General features: G+C 36.5%; 1 protein-coding gene across 1 annotated transcript in view; it reads right to left on the bottom strand.

Annotated features, from left to right (window-relative positions):
• LRP1B (LDL receptor related protein 1B) overlaps positions 1 to 22,815 on the bottom strand; it is a 672,863-nt gene that overhangs the window by 278,318 nt on the left and 371,730 nt on the right. The window contains exon 7 of the mRNA XM_027656245.1: positions 8,260 to 8,422. Coding sequence (XP_027512046.1) covers positions 8,260 to 8,422 — 163 coding nt within the window. The remainder of the gene's footprint in view (positions 1 to 8,259; positions 8,423 to 22,815) is intronic.

Here is a 22,815-nt window from a genome sequence, read left to right as displayed (position 1 = left end):
GTTTTTTTTTCTCCACACAGCAGCACTGATTATGAGGTAATACCAGCACTCAGAACATCAGTAAACTCTTTTAATGGCAGTGTTCACTTTGCCAACTCTTTCCAAAAGGCTTATGATCACTGGAAAGACACATCCTTTCTCATTCACAGTTTGTCGTTGCTATTAGTTGGATGCAGCTTGTTTTGGGCACCAAATACAGTCCACCTTCACACATATACAGAAGATTGGATGTTAATTTTAGTCACCAATTATTAATTTCAGTGATATTTGATTAAAAAAAAGGCATGCACAATAGCAAATGCACTCACATAATTACTTGGGAACATGCACGTACCAAACCTGTTCAAGTTTATTCTATTTTTATTGTTTTGATTATAACTGTCACTTTGATCCAAACCAACAACCTGACCTAGTTAATGAGTTCCCTTTAAATGCAATTATGTCACGTGTTTGATATTTTGATTCTTTCAGTTTTATCAGTGACTCCGAATACTTTTCAGATGAATTAACTGACTTTTTCATACAAGCTCCTATCTTTCCATGTTCATAAATCAAAATTTATTTATTTATTTTTCAGTTCACTGAAGAAAAGGACCATTATTTCTTCTATTTTCTGTTTGCACATAAATGCAAAGTCATATCATCTTATTTTGGGAGAGAGCAGATGACATTACCCCTTGTTCCTTTTTCTTATCATGAGCAGCAGCCACAAGGTTTCCTAGTGAGCAAACCTGTGCTGCTGCACTAGAATAGAAGTTCCAAAGGAGATAAAATCCAGGGGGAAATGTAAAGGTGACAGAGTTTTATGCCTCAGCTTAGTTACAACAATTAAAATTAAAAGCTGGAACAGCACAGAACTGGAAGCAGCTTTCTAAAACTTGAGATCAGTCGAAACATCTTTTTCCATAAATGTTTCACAAGCATTTGACTAAAAGGGATAATAACAAAGGGAAATGTAATTTTGTTTTTTTCTCTTCTTTTGGTCTAATTGAGTATCTTTTCTTCTCTCATCTCATTTTGGCTCCACTGTTATACCATCTCCAACTGTTCATAGCCTGAAAGAGGTTGTGGAGGGGAAGGATGAGCAAGTAAATCTGAATTCTTAATGAAAACTTTCATATTATGATTAGTTACTACAAAGTTTTTGGGGCTTTTTTGGTGTTTTTTTTCTTTCTGTGTGTGTGTGTTTTTTTTTTTTTTAATGAAGAAGATTCTTTTTCAGGTCATTTTTAAAACTTTCTAGAAGCAAGTGGGTCTTATATGTATCTTAGAGCTCTTTGAAAATCTTTGTGACAAGAAAAGGAGCTGAGTTCTTTTAATAATGGTATGTTATTAAAATACTAATGATTTTGCTGTTTAAAAGTGAGCTTTAATGATTATAACTCTCCTCTTTGATCAGCAGAAAATGGTGACTAATCTAAGAGGGAAAAAAAAAAAAAAGAAGTTTTAAGACTCAGAGATCTCTCCCAAGCCTGGTGGCTGCTATAAAAGCTCAGAGACAAGAGAGTAAAAAGAGAATAAAACAGGCAGCAGACAATAAGTGCACATGTTTTATTTTTATCCTGAAAGACTCCCCTGTCCAAATAACAATGAAGCAAATAAAGAAAAATATATACTGGTTTGACCTCACCCGCTTTTTGAATTTCTACTCTTCCTCCCCTGTAAGGAACTTCATCTCCTCATTGACATAAAGTTCTTTGACTTTTTCTCCCTTTTCCTTGTCCAAGAAATCACTCAAAATCCAATTGCCAGTTATCACACTGTCAGGCCATTCTGCCGGGTCAGGCTAAAGACTTTTTTCTTTCTCTCTGCCTACCAGAGCAAACCCTGGGGCATCATGAGCCCTCTCCAGTTCCTGGCTCAGAAAAGGAATGAAGCAAAAGGCCATGTCCTTCCAAAGCCCAGACATGGGGACTCCCTCAGTAATCAGGCTAAATCAGACACTGGGATACCCTGCTTTACTCTGCAAGTGTGTTTTCTTACCCCCCTATTCAACTTATAGCATGCTTAACTCAAGGCAAATAAGGTGAATGCAAACTCTACTCAGGGTGTCTAAAATATAGTGCATTTATGATTTGATTTTTTGAAAGACACAGGTACAGAAAACAATGAAAAATACAATTATTTTCAACGACGCTGATTTGGAAAGGTCTCTCTCCACTCTCTCACCAGCTGACTTGCCCTTTCCTGGCTATTGTGGGATTTGTAATACAGGTTTTCAGGTTTGGCCATGGGTTCTGCCCCATCAAACATTCCATCAGAGACTTCACCCATGCATTTGTCTAAAAGCTCACCAAGTAGGATAGCTCTTACTGGCTCACATGTCTTCTCACAATACCAAACAGATTGAATTGTCAGCCTAAAACTCCTATTTATACCTTCCATCTTTTTGACCTGTTAAGGGCTGTTTTCCAACCTCTGGGAGGGCTTTTCCATGTCCCGGGCACTACCACGCATGGCTCTCTGGTAAGGAAAACTTTTCATTCAACAGAGTTTAAAACTTTTCCCATTCCCTTGGCTTTTTAGTGCAAACTGCTCAGTGGATCTTATATTGCATTTTGATCTGTCCAATAAATGCAAACATCCCATGAGGGCAATCACACACAGCTTGAGTGTGAACATTTGTAATAGCAGTTAATTGCTCTGGATGACACAACCAACCCCCAACTTCTTCCTTTTACCTCTACCAGAATTGTTTCAGAAGCAGAATTAATTTAAAGCTAAAAAGAAAATCTTTAAAGGCCAAAAACAACTCCTTTTTATAATTTTTTTTCTAGATCTCTGCTGTATGATATTTTAAAGCTGCTGTTTTGTTGTTATAGGAAAGGCTGCACTTCAAAACGTTGTCTTACCCCTTCCTTCCTCCTATTTTCTGAAATTTTAGACTGAGGCAAATTTCCCCACTGTGTTTCAAAAATATAGTTATGTATTTTTAATTATCATTATTATTTTCATACTGTGGCTTTCATTCGAGCCACAGAACAATCTATGCTTAGAATCCTTAGAATCCAGGAGGAGTTAACAGCATAATACTTTCATATTTTTTCCTCAGAACAAATTCTTGAGATGATGAAGTGGAAAACTTAAGCTGTTAATTCTCCTCCCATTTCCCTTGCTCCTCTTTGTGAATCACAAAGGTATCAACTGATTGCTATTATAGACTTAAAATGCAACAGAATAAATTTTTTCACTGTTGTGCAGTTGTTTTTTTTTTTTCCTGACTTATTAACATTACCAAGAAATGCTACATAACACCATGACACATTAATAGCTGTTGTTCTTCAAACATCATCATATCACAATCTCTTCTTGTGTGCATTTACAAATGTTTTGTGAAAGAAATAAGTGGAGCTTGTGGGTTTTTTTTTATTTCTACACCACAGCAGAAGGAAAAGCCGATTAAAAGATTTATTCAAATATTTACATGACACACACTGCTGCAGTATTAAAATGTGAGCTTGCTCCTTTTACACATCTCCTTTGTAAAGCAGCAAATCTCCCTTTTGTTACTCATGTAACTTTTAAATGGTAGTTACAAGTTTCAATGACTTCAGGCTCTAATTAGACATCCCCTCCAATTCTTCTCTTCCTCATCCTCTTCCCCCCCTTGATACACCTTGGTTTTATACTGACCTGGCAACGTGTGCTGACAGCCCAGAAAGAAAAATGTGTCCTGGGCTGAGTTAAAAGGAGTGTGGCCAGAAGGTCAAGGGAGGTGATTCTGCCCCACTGCTCTGCCCTGGTGAGACCCCACCTGCAGTGCTATGTCCAGCTCTGGGGTCCTCAGCACAAGACAGACATGGAGCCGCTGGATATAAGAAACAAATTCTTCCCTGTGAAGGTGGAGAGGCCCTGGCAGGGAAGCTGTGGCTGCCCCATCCCTGGAAGTGTTCAAGGTCAGGCTGGATGGGGCTTGGAGCAACCTGGGATAGTGGAAGGTGTCCCTGTCCATGGGCAGGGGGGTGGAATGAGATGATCTTTAAAGTCTCTTCCAACCCAAACCATTCTGGGATACTCTGATGATTCTACAGAGGTTCATGTAGGAGGTGTCTAACCTGTTTCCTCACTCCCAATACTGCTCCACACTGCTCCACATATCTTTCCACACGCTAGCTTTGATCTGCACATCCTCATAATCTCACCCTATGTGCCCTTTATCCACACATCTCGTTATGTTTGGAAAGTTTTGTAAGTGGGCAATAGATCAATACCCTCTGCATTTCAAACGTTATCCTTGAAGTTCATCTCTTTCCATAAGCCTGTGAAAATATAGTAAAAATTATGATCAGCATCCCAAATAGCATCAGAGCCATCAGTACAAGTTGCTGGTTTCTGGAACCAGCAGTAGCCCTGAGGTTGCAGCCCTATCCTCTATTCCTGTCTTTTCCCATTTTCTGGCATTCCTAAAGAAAACAGAAAATGGATACGAGGAGAAATTAGGAGACACTGGTATTTATATTACTACATGTATGTTGAATGCCTAAGGAGTAAAATCAGGACTCAACATTTCAAGTGCTCCTGTTGGGAGGGAACTGCAGTATTGCCTTACTCCAAGGCATTTTTCCCTTGTAAAATGTTGCTATACATTCTCCATTGCCATTGCAGTGCAGTGGAAGGCAACAATTTACCTTGAACAGTGAAGGTAATTAAGTAGACATATTTACAGCATGAATATGTAGATGTATACAGTTAGAACTGCATTCTACAATATTAATTCCTAATGTTCCTGAATGCATTCAAATATCAGATAGTTTGAGCTGTTTTATGCTTCCTATTAAATACAAGGAGATGCAGAGTCATAAAAAAAATGAAATGCTTTGTGCATAGACATTTAGCTGGTTGTGGCAGAGCTGGGAGAGAACCTAAATCTGATCTATCCTCTTGTGAGTTTTAAATGTGTTACCTTCCCTATCACCGATGTGCGGTGATCAAAGTCTCATGAATATGCACACCGGTTGCCAAACTAGCTGGAATCCTTTAAAAAGCCATTCCCCACGAGTACAGCAGACCTACTGAAGACCTTAGCTAGAGATAAACTCATTCTAACTCAGCTCATATTTGTTTCATGTGACAGTCATAAGTACCGTCATCAATTTTACACCAATTTCAAGGACTAGCAAAAGTAATCACTTCTGTTTCTTGACCACTGAAGAAAAGAAGTCCCATATTAAAACTTATCAAAACTATCAACTGCAGACATATGGAGCCAAACATCTTACTTCAAAGGCATTTGATAGATAAAATATTATTGCAAAACTATTTATTCTCCCTCTCTGTTTCTGGTTGCCACTTTATTTCCTACTAACCTTGTCCTAGCTTTTTCTTCAATCCATGTTTCACTGCCAAGTCTGGGCTCTGAAGAACTCACAGTGATCAGTGGAAACACATACTTGGTCCCTGGTTATGGTCTCTTAACACAGGTCTGATGTGCTACTCAGAACTTAAAATTAGATGATGCAACAGATAATCAGTACTGCAAAACCTCTAATTGGGTAAGTTCATTGGTAGAGAGGGGGATTTTTCTGGAAGAGTCAAAACATCAAACACAGTTCAGACTGATAAAAGTGCTGAAATCCTACCAAAGTAACATACTCAGATTAGACACATAACAATCTTGCTTCTGCAAGAGCTGTGTGAATAGCAGAATCTTTCTTTTCTCAATTTCAAGTTCAGTTTTGGAAGAATAGCAAAAGTTCTTTCATTCACTGTATGATATGAAAGAAGCTTAGTAATTCGAGTTCCGTTGTAAGCTCATAGAAGAATATATAAAACTAACGGCACCAAACATCTATCAAAACTTGAAGGCACAGAGATGTAAAATTAACCACACTCAAAAAATACATTCCTCAGTGCTGCAAGGGGAACTATTTGGATTGAAGACATTTTCCACCAGTGCTTTAGTTGTTTTATGAGTAAAATCAGAATTTCTGGTTCATAAAACAATTAAACATAGCACAGACATGAGCATGCAAGAATAGCAAGCTTGACTCTGTGCTACTCCAGGAAGTTTATCATAGACATAAAGGCTTGTGATGACACTCTGAATTTCTTAATATAGGAAATGCTCTTCTCTGTGCGAGCACACCTTCCGCTTGTAGAAGAACATCAGGGACACTGAACATACCAGGACAGCATTACATGTGACAGGAGCAAATACCTTACATTTAATACCTTAATATTTAATTCTTGCAGGAGATAAAACCTCCCAGAACAACCTGGGCTTCATATTTAAACACAACCACCCTTCCAAAAAAATGGGCATATAATCATATGCTTACAGTGTATAAACACAACTTCCTTAAGAAGCTGCTGCACACACACTTTCATGCAACTCATTCAGTGCTCAGCTTGCAATATTTTTTTAGTATGGATACTTTTGTGATTTTTTAAATGAAATAAAACCAGTGAATTACCCAAACAGCAATGCCACACTAATACTTTATTATGCCACACTTTTAGTTAAGACACCAAAATTAGTCTTAACTACTATCAATGTGAAATAATAAAAAGACCAAAGACAAAAAGAAGAAAAAAAAAAAAAGTAGGAAAAAAAAAAGCAAGAGAAAAAGAACAAAAAAGGGGATCAAAACATTTTTAAATAGCCAGCTTGTTTTTTGATTTTCTGTCTGCATTCTGTATCAAAATCCAGACAAAAACCAGTAGAACTAATATATAAGTTGGAGCTTATCAGTATGTTAGATATTCAATTAACAGAACAACACATCAGATAATTAATAAAACTGCCAATAAAAACAGCAATGAAATAACTGCTCCAATATATGCAAACCATGTATTCTGAGAAAATTTTCCACCAAGTGTTTCCACCATGAAATAAATGGATATTCCTCATGAATCATCCCACTATAAAATAACATAATCACTCCTGGCCTTTCCTAGAGGCCAGCACTTACATCTACCTAAAATAGCCACTATTCCTCTCACATATGGCACTGAAAAGGCAACTCTCTGAGTAGGAATGGTTTGTTGCCAGCAGGTAACAATTGAAGGAAAACAGTCTCTCATTTTCTGTTCCATCCCTCCTCACCAAAGGCTTGGATATAATTCGTCCATCCCTGACAGATAAGATTAGATAACGACAAGCTTTGGATTCATGTAGTAAATCCAGCTAAGAATGTACAAGCAAACGTATGGAAAAAAGGCTGCTGTTGGCAAATTTGAAAGCTTCAAGTTCTTTCAGACCAGAACTTGCAGAAAATCAATTTCTATGTGAATTTTTATTTTTCTTTTAAAACAACTCTGCAGTCAGATCGAGTCAAACTTACCATCTGCTGCAGAGAGAAATACAGCTCTACTCAGGAATTGCATTACCAAACTTCTTTGTAAACTTTACAGGCAAGCTGTTCCTGTCAGAATTTAAGTCATTGTGCTAATACATCTTAATATTTGGTCAGGCTTTAAATAAAGAGTGACAAAAGTCCACATATGGATGACAAGCTGTTCTACAGTAAATATTTTTGTATTTATTGAGAAGGGGCTTATGGCAGCTTAGGACATATTCCACCAGGCATTTCAGTCTAAAGTACTTACTGACTAATAAAACCAAGATAAAAATCACAGTTTGAAAATCCTCACAAAAATTTAGTTTTTAAATTAGCTTGATCCTACTCTTATTACTATTCCTATTTAGTTATGCTTTTACTTGAAAATCTTTCCCAGCTGGTGGATGTTACAGAATAGAGAACTTTTAGTACCCTGAATTTTTAGAAAAGTTTTATTCCTAAGTGATGTGGAATGTTTCTATGGAAGAGAAACAGCAAATACAATGTAATTTTACCATTATAGCTGACCTCTAAAGAGGAGTAAAAATTCTTCCACTTTTTTTTTTTTTGCAAATAAACTTGTTAAACCCGTTTTCAATATTCATGCAACTGAGGGGATACAGTATAAAAATCCTTTAAAAGTTCCTTTTCCACATACTCTAGTTAGAAATACACTTTACTGAAAAGCAAAGGCAAAAGTAAATCTTACGGTAAGTAGGGAGAAAATTCTGTTTTTAGTTTCAATTCCATTTTGAGAAGTTACAAGGGACATATTGCAATTAATATTGCAACTATAGTAGTTAACTATTTGCTCCAAGTTCACTACACATTACTGTTTTATTATAGTAACTATGCAAGTAACTCAATACGGTAGGAAAAAAATAGGTTTTTAAACACCTGAACGAAACAGAAAGCATATTCAGTCACAGGCAAGCATGCAGCATGTAAAATAAATGCTAATGCAGGTAAGTAACCTTACCCTGCTGTTGGATCAACAGCTATGGCCTTGGGGTTATTCAGATCCAGCTCGATGAGGGTGACACACACTGACCCATTCTGGCTGCAAACAAAGATCCTGTCACTGACGTGATCCACAAAGTAAAAATTCCCCGTGATCCAGTCGATTGCTATTTGCTGTACATCTGCCAAAAAAAAAAAACAAAAAAAGGAAAGAAAGAAAAAAGAAGTTCAGGAGTGCAATTGCAATACAAATAACTGGCTGCCAGCTGCTTCACTGAGCAGATGCTCTACTCACTTAAAGAGCTCCAGCTGTTTTACATGCATTAGATGGTATATTATAAGGAATCCAATCCTCAATACACAAATAGTGGTTGGAGAGAATTTTTCCTTTTTAAGCACGGAAGTCTGATTTCAACTTCAGTGGTGCGATACACATTTGTTTGGAGTTCTCTTAAATATTTTAAAGTTTGCCTTTGTGATTGGTTTTTTTAGGGCATATTTAGAAGCAACATCACTGAATGATGGTGCACACGTGAAACAGGAGTCTGAATTGGTGATGGTAGAAGATTGCAGAGGGGAGGCAGCTCTGAAGCCACGCAAGTTCTGAAGCTGTTTTTCTAGGATGCCTGTTACACCGTGGGGATGCTACATTGCTAAAGCTTGTAAGAGTTTATTGGTTATATTTTAAGGGGACTAAAAGCAGATCATAAATACTTCACAGAAATAAAAAAAAAATCTGTATGTAGATATGCATGCCTAAAACCACTGTATGTACTAGCAGATGCATGTGTATTCATTAATTTTCATTTAAATCACTATTTTTTTGTAGTTCTGAGGTATCTGGATGCCACCAGATTACTGATTTAACCACCACAATAAGTAGCATTGAGGTAAATGTCTGTGGGATACTTATATAGAGATATTTATTAACAGCTATGCAGTCTTTCCTTCCCTGGATGCTGTGGCAGCTTCTCAGCCACCAAAACAGCTGTTTGAAACAGTTAGTTCTTTGCCTTGTAGGATCCTGGAGACACTTTTTGTAAATGCCTTAAAAATCCCATGTTTTTCTTATGAGTCAACTGACCTGTCCGTACACAGCTGTACTGTTACAGTAAGCAAAAGTATAAAGAAGTGCAAAGAACATAACTTTACCAATTTCATTTAACTAAGATTCCTTTTCTTCCTATTCTTATTGACAGGATTATTGTTTCAAGATTCTATCATCATGAGAGAAGCCAGATGTGATAAACTATCATTTCACACAGTAGGTTTTTTTTTTTTTTTTGCTTTCAGTTTCTGTATTTCTATCAGCCCTCAGATGTGGAATTTTTACGTTTGTTTTCCACAGTCCAACACAAAACTGTTGCTCCCATCATGTCAATGCTGCACTTGAGAATATACAGTAAATTTGATAGAGTAACAATTGTAGTCATTAAGTTTTTGACAATAACTAAGGGCTTATGAGTCATGCACCTGCTAAATACTTAAAGCAGACATGGAGACTCATCCTGTCCTTCAAAATGCAGGTAAACAAGATTTACTCAATGAAATACCAGGAATACCAGGTGTATTCCACCACAGCCACCCCATTACACAGGTCACTGCTGCCCCTTCTCTCTTCGATTTCTGCCCTTCCACTATTCATTTCCTTTTCAATTCAAAGTGAATATTGTGCCTTTTCCCTTTCTGATAGCTCTTATTACAAAGATCTGCTGAGCCAGAATAAAGAAATGATCCATTTATTCCAGTATCCAACCTCAAGAAGGAAGCCAATGTCAGGTGGACTGAGAGACATGTGCGAGCACTGATAGATTTTGGACAATAGTGAGGAAAACCTGGATTTTTTTCCTTGTCCAAGAAAACATAGGACGTGCTTTTAAAAATATCATGAAAAATACCCCAAAACTCTGCATCTCTAGAAATCAATAACAGTTTAAGAATTTTCAATGTGTCTTCTTACCATTTGCTGAAGTTCTAGTCATGGAATGAAAAGTTTATGGCTCACTGATTCAGTGAGGCTTTTGAAAATTGCAGATAAGTTTCCATGTAATAGAAACATTTCGGAAAACATCACTTATAAAGAATGAAAGGTGCAAAAGGGATTCAATTTTAAACATTTGTAGAAATAAAACTAGTAATTAAATTTCTGCAAAGAGAGCTCTAGAAGATTGCTGTACACTGGGAAGTGGATGAAAAGGAGCAAGGTTAAGTAGCAGCCTGCTGGAGGAGGATGCTGTTTTCTTCTTACTGCGCAGGAAAAGTACCTATTTTTAGATAAATGTGATAGAGACATGAAAGGCATATCACACACATATTGTTGTTTCTGTTAACAATATTCACAGTTATAAAATGTTTGCTCTATCCTTTCCTTAGTTATTCATTAACATATCACAAGAAATTGCACTAAATAGGTTTTTTTTATGAAAAACAAGAATAATTAGGTGTTTTTTTAATGGAAAACAAGAATGATTAATTCAAGATCATATTAGGAATTTGCATCCAATAGTTAAAACTGAGCTTGCTCAGCAGTCCAGGAAAAGTGAGACATTATAAAGCAATACCACACCACAACCTTTGTGTCAAAAAGCATTGGTAGCTCTTAACACTTATTTACCCAATTTCCCTTCCCCAGCAGGATGTCTTTGGGAAGGGCACAGAGGTCCCAGCAGCACAGGTTATTTAAGACACTTGGGGTTATTACAACTCCATTCCTTGTAAAGCTGCTCATTCCAAAGCATGCCATGTGTCAAGACTTAAGCACAGAGTTTCCAGAAAAAAACAATACATTAATTCACATTACTTTTCTTCAGAGGAAGAACAGACCTATTCAGAGAGATGTCCTACCATGCAAAGAACACTTCTCTAAAAAATAGACCTTCTGGGGCAGTACATCACTGTCATCTAGTAATTAACCTGGACACTGAACACACAGTACCATTTGTGTGTTGTAGATACCATTGATCTGGTTTGGGTTTTGTCTTCTTTGTACCATGCCCTCTGCAGTGCACTGGGCACATCCACTTTATCACAGGGGAAGTTCATAAAGAATTGTCCAAGTCCACTCCCCCATCAAATTATATTCTGCATGAAAAATCCACTCAGCAGATAACAAGGGCTATGAATCACATTCTAATCTCCATGGGTTTGCTGGCAGCTGTGCCTTAAGCTGCTGTGAATGGCTCCCCAGTTATCACACAAGTTGCATGTGCTGTATACCATGGAGATAAGGGTTTGGTTGCACTGGGGACTTCTAATATATATATATATATATATATAAAACTTCTTGCACTCAAGAAGTTACTGAATTAATTTCATGCCTATTTCTGAATTCATATATAAATCCCACTATGTGCAGATGTCTAGTCTACTCATATCTTTAAAGTAATTAATCTTTTTTCCTTTCATTCAGTCAGTTTCAGAAGTTCCTAAAAAGAAATGTTTCCCCACACATATTTATTCTGAGCAATCTTCTATAAATTTTTGAGGGTTCTTTCCTATATTAATAACAGTTTCCTTGGAGCATTTCTGTCAAATGTGATCATCCTTCCTTTATTACTTTCTATAAACTAGGATTTCCAGTAAAGGACTTCATAAAGAATAGTTAAGACATCATATAGTTTAAATTCTACTCCAGTTAATGACATTATGTAGACCGTGGGCAGTAGCAAAATTATGGCTGGAAGTAAACTTTTCCTATTTCTTTTATACACACAAATATTACTAGACCTTTAGAGAAAAGAGCAATTTCATATGAGGATGGCTAAATCTTCAAAGGGTACTGGAAATATATGTCTTATGGCCAAACCATATTTTATACAAACCAGAGCCATGGAGAATGACTGTCTTCTTTCACTTTGATTTTCCAACATACATCTTGTACTGTAGGAATTGTTACATTTATTTCCATTTCAAATCAAGACTTGCATAAGACTTCAGAGAGCAGAGGAGAGGGAAAAGCAGTGACATGTTCTTGTATTATATTACTGTTGTAACTGAGGATTCTGCACATGTACCATCTATTAAAATCAGTCTTATGTGAACAGATTTCATTTTTCCCAAATGTTGAAGAAAGACTAGAAACAAAAATTAATAGGTTTTTTCCAGTTATACACTTCAGCATAAACATTCCTTGTTTTTTAACTGATCTAAGCAAACAACTCAGTGGAGTTCATAGGAGTTGTTGAAGTCTTTTTGAGAAACTTCTATGTGAACTGGGAAACGATTTTGGATGAAATACAATTAGAATTAAAAATGCTCATTGTACTCTCCATATGCTTCTTGTTAATAATGAAAGAGATAGACAATATCTCACTATTTGAAAGGAAAGAACTTAACTTCTACTGTTTTATACATTAAAACTGTCCTTGTTCTGAACATGACTGAAATGGAAATTTACTCAAGACTCAAGGTGTGTGTGACCATTTCTTTGCAAGTTAGTATGGAAGATCAGAACCATGTATCATCCTTTCCCTTTCAGCACAGTTTTGGACCTTTCTTTATATTATACTGATTATATAATATCTGTATTATATTATATTACATTATATTATATTATAATATTTATTATCATAGAATCACAGAATGGTTTGGGTTGGAAGGGACCTTAAAAATCATCTTGTTCCATCCTCCTGCCAAGGCCAGGGACACCTTCCACTATCCCAGGTTGCTCCAAGCCCCGTCCAACCTGGCCTTGGACACTTCCAGGGATGGGGAGTCCACAACCTTTCTGGGCAATCTGTGCCAGGGCCTCACTGCCCTCACAGGGTATAATTTCTTCCTAATACCTAATCTAAACCTAATCTAAGGCCATTCGCCCTTGTCCTATCAATACATGTCTTTTATTTATACATTTTTTTTTTGCTTGCATTTTCCCAAAATAACTGTATATTTGTAACATATATTAGAAAATGCTTACAAATAATATTTATGTTTTCACAAAAAATGCTTGCTTTTTTTTTTTTTTTGAAAAAATTTATCTTAAAGGAAGAATTATTTTTATTATTTTGATTGACTGCTTTTTCTCCAATAACCCTTACATATCTCTTCTGAATCAATGTAACACTCCAAATTTCCACAGACAAATTTCATTCTGGGCTTGCTTAAGGGAAATGAGAGAAGGGGCAGTGCTTTAAAAAGTGGCAGGTGTATCTTTCCACTTTGCAAAGAGCAGGTCACTGCTGTCACAGACAGTTCTACAAAGAGCCACTTGTTTAATTTATTTTCTAGAAAGTGGGTGGTTTTGAGGAGGGTGAAACAGTTGTTTGGAATGCTGACCATATGCTTGGGGAATAAATGCTTTGGAGAAGTTGTAAGAAAACTTTCAGGAGCTTAATATTTCTGCAATGAGCATCCTCACACTTGGAAGGTGTCAGCACAGGCCCCAGTGCTGGTGCAATACAGAGGAGTGCTGTTCAAGTGCTTCCTGATGAGCCAAAAGAGGTGAGACTGAAACAAAGGTTAATATATATATATATGTAGATATATATATATATATGTAGATATGTAGAGATATATATCTGGAAGCCAAAATGATAAAAAATTAGATAACAAAAAAAACAGGCCAAGATCTTTGAGACATCTTGCCTTTCCCTGTATTTTCTCAATCTTCAGGGTTTCTCTTTTTTTCCATATAGATCCAGTTTACCTCTCCATGACTAGGAAGCTGCTTTAATTTTTTGACTGAAAGCTGAGATTTTGGCAGATGAGTCTTTGTGAACTGTATAAATAAGTAATATTAGTGCCAGGCATAACCAGACTTAGTTAGTTTAATTTACCACTTATTTAGAAAAAGAAAAAAAAGGAGATAAAACTATGTATTTATAAAGGAATAATCAAATTTTATTACAAAGAACAACAGCAAAGGAAATAGACTTTTTGCCTCCACATGAGCAAAAAGCCAAGTTATGAACAAGACCAGTAGCAGCAAGCCTTTCTTTTTCTCCAGTATCCAATGAGACCAGGTAAATAGTAGTTAAAACACACAAAAATGACAGGCTGTGAAATCTTCTTGCAGCACTGCCTTTGCTGAGCCTCTTCTGAGAGTAATGCTCCTAATTAGCAGCCCAGACAACCTTATACTGACACTGTGGCTTGGGAAACTTAAGCTGGCATAGATTTCTCTGTGTCCCTTCTGCTGACAGCAATTTGCCATAATTATGTCTGCAACGCCATTTACAAACTATGATTTTTATTAAAGATGTCACCATTCAATAAGTTAGATACACTGGTGTCTAAACTTTTAACAGCCACGTCCAGAGTGATTATTGCACGTGCTGAAAAATGAAAAATCAAATGAAAAATATCCATCCATCTTTTTTCAAGTGACTCATCCTCGAATATCTGATTGCTCTGAATTAAATCAGCCTTCTCAGATATGGTTTCTTAAAAGTATAGTGTAGAACTTAAAACATACTAAATTTAAAGAAGCAATTTAAAGCATCCAGACTTCATGTTCCTCAAAAGAAAAGAAAGCTTTTCCTCTTTTTTGCTGAGTAACATAATTTAAATTTCAACAAACTGGGTTACTGACAAAAATATAGTTGGCTTTCTTCCAAGCCTACAGCGCATTAGGAGATATTGTGCTAAAAAACTATGAATGTGAACACAGTAGTCTTCCCAAGCTGAAGAATTTTCAAAAATATGCTCCTAGATCCTTTTTCATATTTCTTGTTTTACTTGTGTTATAGAATGATTCTATCACAAAACGCATCAAGTTTCTGGAATGAGTAAGATGAATGAAGTTTTCTGTTACTGGGTCTTGTGTCACAGAGCTGGTTGTGATGCCAACAGCTTAAATGAGCAAGGAAAAAGTCTGACATAATGAAATAAGGTCCTTATGAATGGCCTTATCTTTCAATCCTGACTGTTAAGAGTTTTACAGAGAGTGAATTTTCTTACATCACTCTCATGTCAAAAACAAGTAAGAAGAGTTGAAAATCATAACATTCCTAATTTCTGCATTACTGAGCTTCAAGCACATTGCCCAGTGATTGTAAAGTCGTAATGGGGTCCCAGTAGCCACGCACATGCTGAACAATAAAGACAGATTTATAGAGGTACATAGCTATAACAGTACTATTTTTTCTTAGCTGCACATTCAAAAGCTTCTTATAAATCTGCAGAGACTGTAAATCAAACCCAGTTATTTACTTCAAAGCAGTTAAGTCACACACTGTTAAAATTAAAGCATAATTCAGGTACAATAGGCATCCCATCAAGCACACAGCCTAAGAGAGCTGCACGTGGCAGCATTAGGCTGTGACACTTGCCTCATTTAACCACCTTCCAGCAAACCCAAAAGTGTGCAACCTCCCACCTCCCTAGGACTGCCCCCTGAATGGATTATGAACTCCACAAACCATCATCTCACAAAAGTAAGGTCACTTAAATGCTTTCCTGTCAAGACACTAAGCAGTAGATTATTACAATTTTAAAGACACGTCAATAAATAGTTACCTTCACAATATAAAGTACTTAAGGAAAATGACTTCCAGAGAAAGTCTGAACAGTGTAATGGCAGAGCTAAGCAATGGTGCTTTAATGGTGCTTTTGGGGGGATAATGTAGAAGTGAATTATCTTTGACAACTCCTAAAGAATGGGTTGGGCAACAAAGGAAACTCATACTGCACATGTTTTGTAGAAGGTAACATTTGACATTCATGGGATCCAGAGTGTGCTGTAGCTTCTTGTAGGTAAAATGCAGGTCATAATTTTGTAGGATAATTTCATTTGGAGCCCACTGTAGTTGCTATTAGGAATATATAGTCTAGACAATAGGAATATGCAGGACATGACAGGACCTAGTGCTATAAATCAATCTGTTTCTTTTCCCCAGAGGGCATTATTAAATTCAGTTTTAATCAGAAGATAATACTGGCCACAGAGTATTTCATTCTATTATAGGGACATATTCATATTGGGCACAAAAGTGTTTGTCTTCATCTCAAACATATTAGGGAAAAAGGAGAAGACATTAAATTTTCAAAAACAAACGAACAAACAACCCTCCCAAAAACAACCCACATTGCTAAATAAATTGATCTTGCTTATAATGTAATTAAAATCTGCACACGAAGTCCAATTTAAATACAGCTTGAGAATGACAATTTAGAGAATACTAGAAAAGTTAAAAATATCTTCAATAATAAAAAACACAACCTGCACAGTTAGTAAACATATACCTCATTGTTCCACATAATATCTCAGAAACAAAACCACATCATGTACCTTACTAGATGAGATAGCCTCTTTTTTAGGGTTGCTAAGGAGAGAAAAAGAAATTGCTTCTTATATTAGGGACATTAAGCTGTTTCCTTGATTTTTTTCCCTTCCCTCTAACAGAGGAATCATTGCCTCCACCTGATGCCATCAGCATGCTGCAACTTCTGCAAGGCACTTAAACCACTGTACAGCCCCTACAAAAGTAATTTGCTTCATATTATAGTTTGAGCAAAACAAACAAATAAACTCCTCCCCGTCTACAAACATTGCCAAGTGACTATAACAAGTACATACCATGTAATCACTGCCTCATCCAACCTTTCATCCTCTCTGTCCTTTTCTTTTTTTCATCCATTTATTACATCTTTTCAATATCAAAATAGTAAACTTTGAGGAGAAGGCTGTTATTTTTTTTATGTGAGCCAACAAACAAAGCAGACAACTGCCCATATTTAAAATATTGGCACCGTTGATGCACTTAAAAAAAAAAAAAATTTCTTTCCTTTTTTCCAATAATGAAAGAAATAAAAATAAAACATGGCTTTAGATTTATGCATAAATTATTTTTCTATCCATTTTCAACCAGATATCTGAACACTGCTTTTTTGTTGTCTTTGTTTATTTATTTCTATCATCACCACTGTGCTGCTGCCATTGGTCTACCCAAGCACTACCTTAAAACAGAACAGCATCATAGATTCCATTACAAGCCTCATAAATCACTCAAATAGCTCTTGCTTCCAGAAATATGGTTCACACTCAATGAGCTTACATTTGCAGAACCTGACCTTTGCTTTCAGAAACCTTCCAGCCCTTTCCAAAACTGGCCACTTCAGGAAGATATGAGGCCATAATCCCACCTCTTCTCAACCACAGAATACCTGGGTACCTTGTGCTGGCCACTCTTACATTGTGTACCCCCCATCATTTTAGCATTTCAGGTTTTAAACCTCACAGCATCCATATGCCATGTGGAAATACTGCTATTCTTGTTCTACATTTAGAAGAGAAAAGACAAGATTACTTCCTAAATGACATCCAGTAAATCTCAGGGAAACCTGACTACGACCATATTGCCTTTATTCCTAAATCACTGCTCCTTTCATGTAAACAGTAAAAAGAATTTGTCCCAACACTTTCAAAGAAGTTCAGAGGAAATACATGAATATGCATTGCAGCCTCCTCCAGGTCCCCTCTGCAAGGCCTGCTCCTCTTCCTTACAGCAATAATTTCTGCCTATAATGTGTTTTGTCCTTATGAAAAACTAATTCTCACTCCAAATATATGTTTCCAAAAGGAAAAAAAAAACCCACAGCCAAAAACTCAAACTGTGCATATTTTTTTAGGACACAGAAGATGGATTACAGTGCTTTCACAGACTGTTATAAAATGTTTTCTCATTGCTTCATCTTTTGAGTTTCCTTTTCCCAATGGGTTTGTTTCTGAAGCTAATGCAGTGGTTATGACTGTTTAAAACAAACCTGAATTGTGCAACCAGTTGTACAGACTCAATGACTAACAATTTATTCTCCAAGAGTCTTAAAAGGAAAATAAGTATTTTCAGTAGAAGAGAAATGGCACTAATATCTTAAAACACATTATACTTATCTCCTTATATATAAATATAAAAATAATATAAATAAAAAAATGGAATCATGTTCTTAAGCAAAATAGCAACAACATGCAAACAAATCCAAAAGTGCCAAAAAGAGCAAAAGTCCCTGGAACTGCAAACTGTGGCACGTATCCCCACACACTCCTCAGTCAGCTCATTATTTTTGCTCACACAGTGTGACAGAAATTTTATGTGATTACATATGCAAAGACCATCCAAACTTTACCATCAGCTCCGAATTGCCATGGTGAATGTCAAACCCAGAATATCAAATGGGAGCTGTTTGGTCACGTGCTGGTAAGACACCGGGTGTCAGCTTTGCACAGCAGATAAACCCTTCTGCATATCCTGTCCTTCTCATTTCATTACTTACAATGATTCAAACACTTTTTTTCCACAATGAAGACATTTATATAGCTTAAATCAGGCTTTATCAAAAGTTATTTTCCCAGGTTAAAACACTGGTTACCTGCAGTTTTTCAGTTTTTGAGTAAGTGCTTCACTCAAACCAAACTTAAGCATTTGAAAGCAAACCTAAGGTTTTATTTTTTTCAACTCAACTGACAAATACTGAAAAGGATTTTATTTATTTCATAATTCTGACATGATCCATAAGGTTTCCATCATTTCGAGTTCTACTCCAAAGCTTTAATTAAAAGAACATTCTAAATCAAATTTGCTTCATTCTAAGTAGAAATCCACAATTATGTAGATTGAGAACACAATAATATTGTCATGAACTGGAGATAATTCTTGTTGAGCCCATCATTGCTTCTGTCAATCAAAGAAGTTAAAAACTGAAGAAACTGATCCTGTATTAAACCCCCAAATCAGATGGTGGTTTTAATTTGTCATGTCCACCACAGTGTAAATAATAATCACAGTTTTATCAACTTTTGCAAAACATGCAATTCATCTTTTTGTAGGGGCTTTTTGTACTAAGTTAAGAACAAGCCCTTTGTTTTATTCTGACACACACAAAGTTTTTGGTGTGTCTCTGTCACAGACTCCAGTCCAGCACAGGAATACCCAGGCTATGGTGAGCGCAGGAAGCAAATCAGCCAAGAGCTTCAGGTTTTCACTTTATCAGAGACACAGCGTCTGATTTCAGATTCACTTTGATAAGAGCAATTACTTACTCATTTCTGAAAAGCATGATATTTATTTACCCTTTTCCCTGCACTAGTACAAAGCATTAGATCAAAATATGAGTTGCAAAACACAGCAATTAGTAGAGAACACAAGTCTGATCACAACTCGCAATATCTGTGTTTATTACTCTTTTCGTTGCATAAGATATGTTAAGCAGATTTTTTTTCTTCCTGCTTCTTCCCCCAAAACATACAGGAGCCAGAATGTGTGATTCAGTCTCTGCAAATACCACAAATTCCCGATGGGTCACTTCACTGATGCCCTGGAGACTCAGATCTGGAGCAGAGACAGCTCAGTGCATCCCTAAGACAGTTCAGGCTCATTGCTGAAAACACACTGTTCCCTTATGGCACTGACAAATCTCTGTCTGGGATGGACTTTGGTCTGTAATTGCTCAAGTGCTTCATTTTTTATATCTGAACATGGCACCAGTTATGATGCTGGATGTAAACAAACCATATTCTGGATTTTATAGTTTTTATGTCCCCTTCATTCCAAAAGTCATTTCAAAGAAGACACAGACTTTTTAAATTTTTCTGCAATGTTGACCTGTGTCTCAGGGAAAGTCTTTAGGAGGCAGAAGACACAATCCAAAGTACATTATGTAAAAAAAAAAAAAAAAAACAAAAAAAAACCAAAAAAGTTTTCTTCTTCACAGTGTTTTAGTGGAAGGTTTTTTAGGAAGTCTGAATGAAATATTTGCATTAATAAATTAATAAGTGGAAGCACGTGGCAAATTTTCTGTCAATTAGTCTAAATGAAGCAAACTTGGTTAACATCCTATGTGCCATGCATTTACAGAGATATATCTCCACTTAAGAAGATAACCACTACCTAAACCATAAAAAGTGTGAAATTTATACAAACAATAATAAAGTACCAGTAGAAAGTGAAAAAAGATCATGCATATATAATTAGCTGATGGTACCTAATCCTGAAATATTAATCAGATATTTTATTGCCATTGAAGACAGTTTCTGAGAGTGTTCACTTGAAGCCTCAAGTTTATAAACAACTTTACTGACATGGGCAAGTTACAGTTATATGTCTTCTATATACCTCTTTCTTGGAAGAAAGGCAGAAAACAAGCTCCTGTGATTACTGAGGACCTCTCAGGAGCCCAAAAACTTCAACAAACCCATTAGAGGACTGTTAATATTTGCTGTAGCTCGACAGTTGGTTAGATCCTGCATGGGATCAGAAAGGGGTAGAAGTTTTGGTTGTAAAAGGCAACACGATTCTGTTGTTGTTTCACTTGCAGCATGTTACAAAGAAAAAAACTTTCTGGTTTCAGCAGCCAACAAAAAAACTACTCAACCAGTGCTGGAATCAGAGGATTGAGCGAGCATCTCTCCTGATCTCTGAGAAGGCTGTGCTATGCAAATGTTTGTGTCTCCCTGGACATTTGCCTCTTACTGAAGTCCACAGTGGATTTACAGAAGCAGAACAAGTTCAGTTTTTGTGAAAATCCTATTACAAAGAATAGTTGCAGTGACTGCCAAGCAAAAACCAAAATGAAGCCAACACAGTGCATATGGATGTCAAAGGTTTATGGGAAAATGTGTGTCTAATCCCATAAAACGTGCAATACTTAATTCCACACTTCATTAAAAAAATTACTTGTGCAGGTTTTTTGTTTGGTTTGGTTTGGCTTCATTTTTACTGCTATTTCATTACAGTTGTATCCAAGGATAAAAATACTTTTGTAAAATATTCACTACAAACTGCGTGGTTTGTATTTGCAGCAACCTAGTTATCTATACATTACATCTTTATAGCCCCCACGATTATTTCATTCTATCTTCAAAACCTTGTTAATAAAATACAAATGTTACTGCTTTACAAGTAGCATAATAATTCAATTTGACAGAGAGGAAGAGTCCCTCAGCATTCCGCCTGATAACGATAAATTTACATGGCTACTGACACCATGACAGAAAGTCCTGTTCTTATTTGCAAAACCCTTCTGCTTCTGTGGGAGTTTTCTTCCTTGCTCTTGGATTTCCTCCCTGGTGCATGAGCTTTTCTACCAAGGAGGGGTTGGGATGTAAGGGAGACAAAAAAGATACAGTCATGTTCCACTTTAGGACAATAACGAAACTAATTAAAAAGGAAGTCCAAAAATGGTCAGTTAGGAAGTCGACAAACCAGGGAAAAGGGAATATGACAATTCAGCACTGAGAATTTTTGTCTCTTTGCAGATACAACATTCAGGAGACTGTCCCAGGCAGAGCCTAGGAGTTCAGAGAAGGGGGAAAAAACATCTTCCCCCCCAAAAAAAACCCCAAAAAACCCCCCAAAAAACCCCAAAAAAGCCCCAAACAAACAAACGAACAAACAAAACCAAACCAAATCAACCAACCAACCAACCAACTAGAAAAAATAAAGAATTTGCTCTGAGAAATACCACTGAGATAAGGCTTTTTATTTTCTGTACTCAGTCTAGAATTAGCTATCCAGGGCACAGCCATTGAAAAGCAGATATAAAGAAAACAGACAGCTTTGCTAAGAACAGAAGACAGTGGCAGGGCTTTGACCAATGTCAATGCAAGATCAATTGTGGAAGCTGGATGAGTAACAAAGCTTGAAAAATAGTGGTATTACATCTTTGAACGACTGAAAAAATCCATTTGTGGCAATTAGCAAGCAGTTAATAAATAGCTCTTGTGTCAAAAGGGATTAAATGCAGGTAACCTAACTTTGGAGGGAAATGCCACAAATTCAGAGTATCCGTCGTGGCAGCTTTTGCCTCACAGTGACATAATGAAATGTTACAGCAACGCTATTAAGCCAGTAGAACAAATCCTCAAGTCAAATGGAATAGTCTGTACCCAAAAGGTGCACCAAGAGCAGACAGATACTTCCCAACTAATATTTAGAACGAACTAGTAGAAGGAAGGTCCTCTTAGGATTTCTGATATACAGATTATATCTTAACTTTCGTGCAAACACCATCAAGCATTGAGATACAGACCTGATTATATAATTTTTATTCAATAAAAAAAGATAATAGGTTTGCAATATGCACCATGGTCAAAGGATGAGATCCAACTGATCATGCTTGTTGGAACAGGAAGGTTGAATGAAGAGATGTGAGCTACCCTTGCTCTTCTAGCAAACCTGATAATCACCAAAAAGGTTGTGTATAGCCAATAATCAGAATAAACTAGCCAGGAGCTAAAGAGAGAAGCACCTGATAAAAGGAAGCTTCTGTGCAGCTGGGACTCCAAAGGAGTTTTGTCATTACAGGGAGAAGAAAGACTGTATTAAAGGCACAATTATCAAACAGTGCTATCTCCTGCACTAAATAGAAGTCCATACTGCACGAGGAAAGCACCTCATTGAGGCTGTGTCAAATACTGGATCAAAAGTTCTGTCACGTACATCAGAATGAAGAATAAAAGTATGGACTGATGTAAAGAAAGCATTTCCCATATCATGGAGTATGAACATCCAACTAAAGATTTGGACTTGTGGTTAAAATACCTAAAAGTATATGAAAATTAAAACAAAATATAAACAGGGGTACATGCGCAAATACCAATAGGTACTGAGGAAGATACAAGGGAGGACTCAGGAGAGATGTA

This window comes from Corapipo altera, unplaced genomic scaffold (assembly GCF_003945725.1).
Source record: "Corapipo altera isolate COAL_440 unplaced genomic scaffold, ASM394572v1 68, whole genome shotgun sequence".
Taxonomy (NCBI): Eukaryota; Metazoa; Chordata; class Aves; order Passeriformes; family Pipridae; genus Corapipo; species Corapipo altera.
This window is presented reverse-complemented; position numbering and strand designations above follow the sequence as displayed.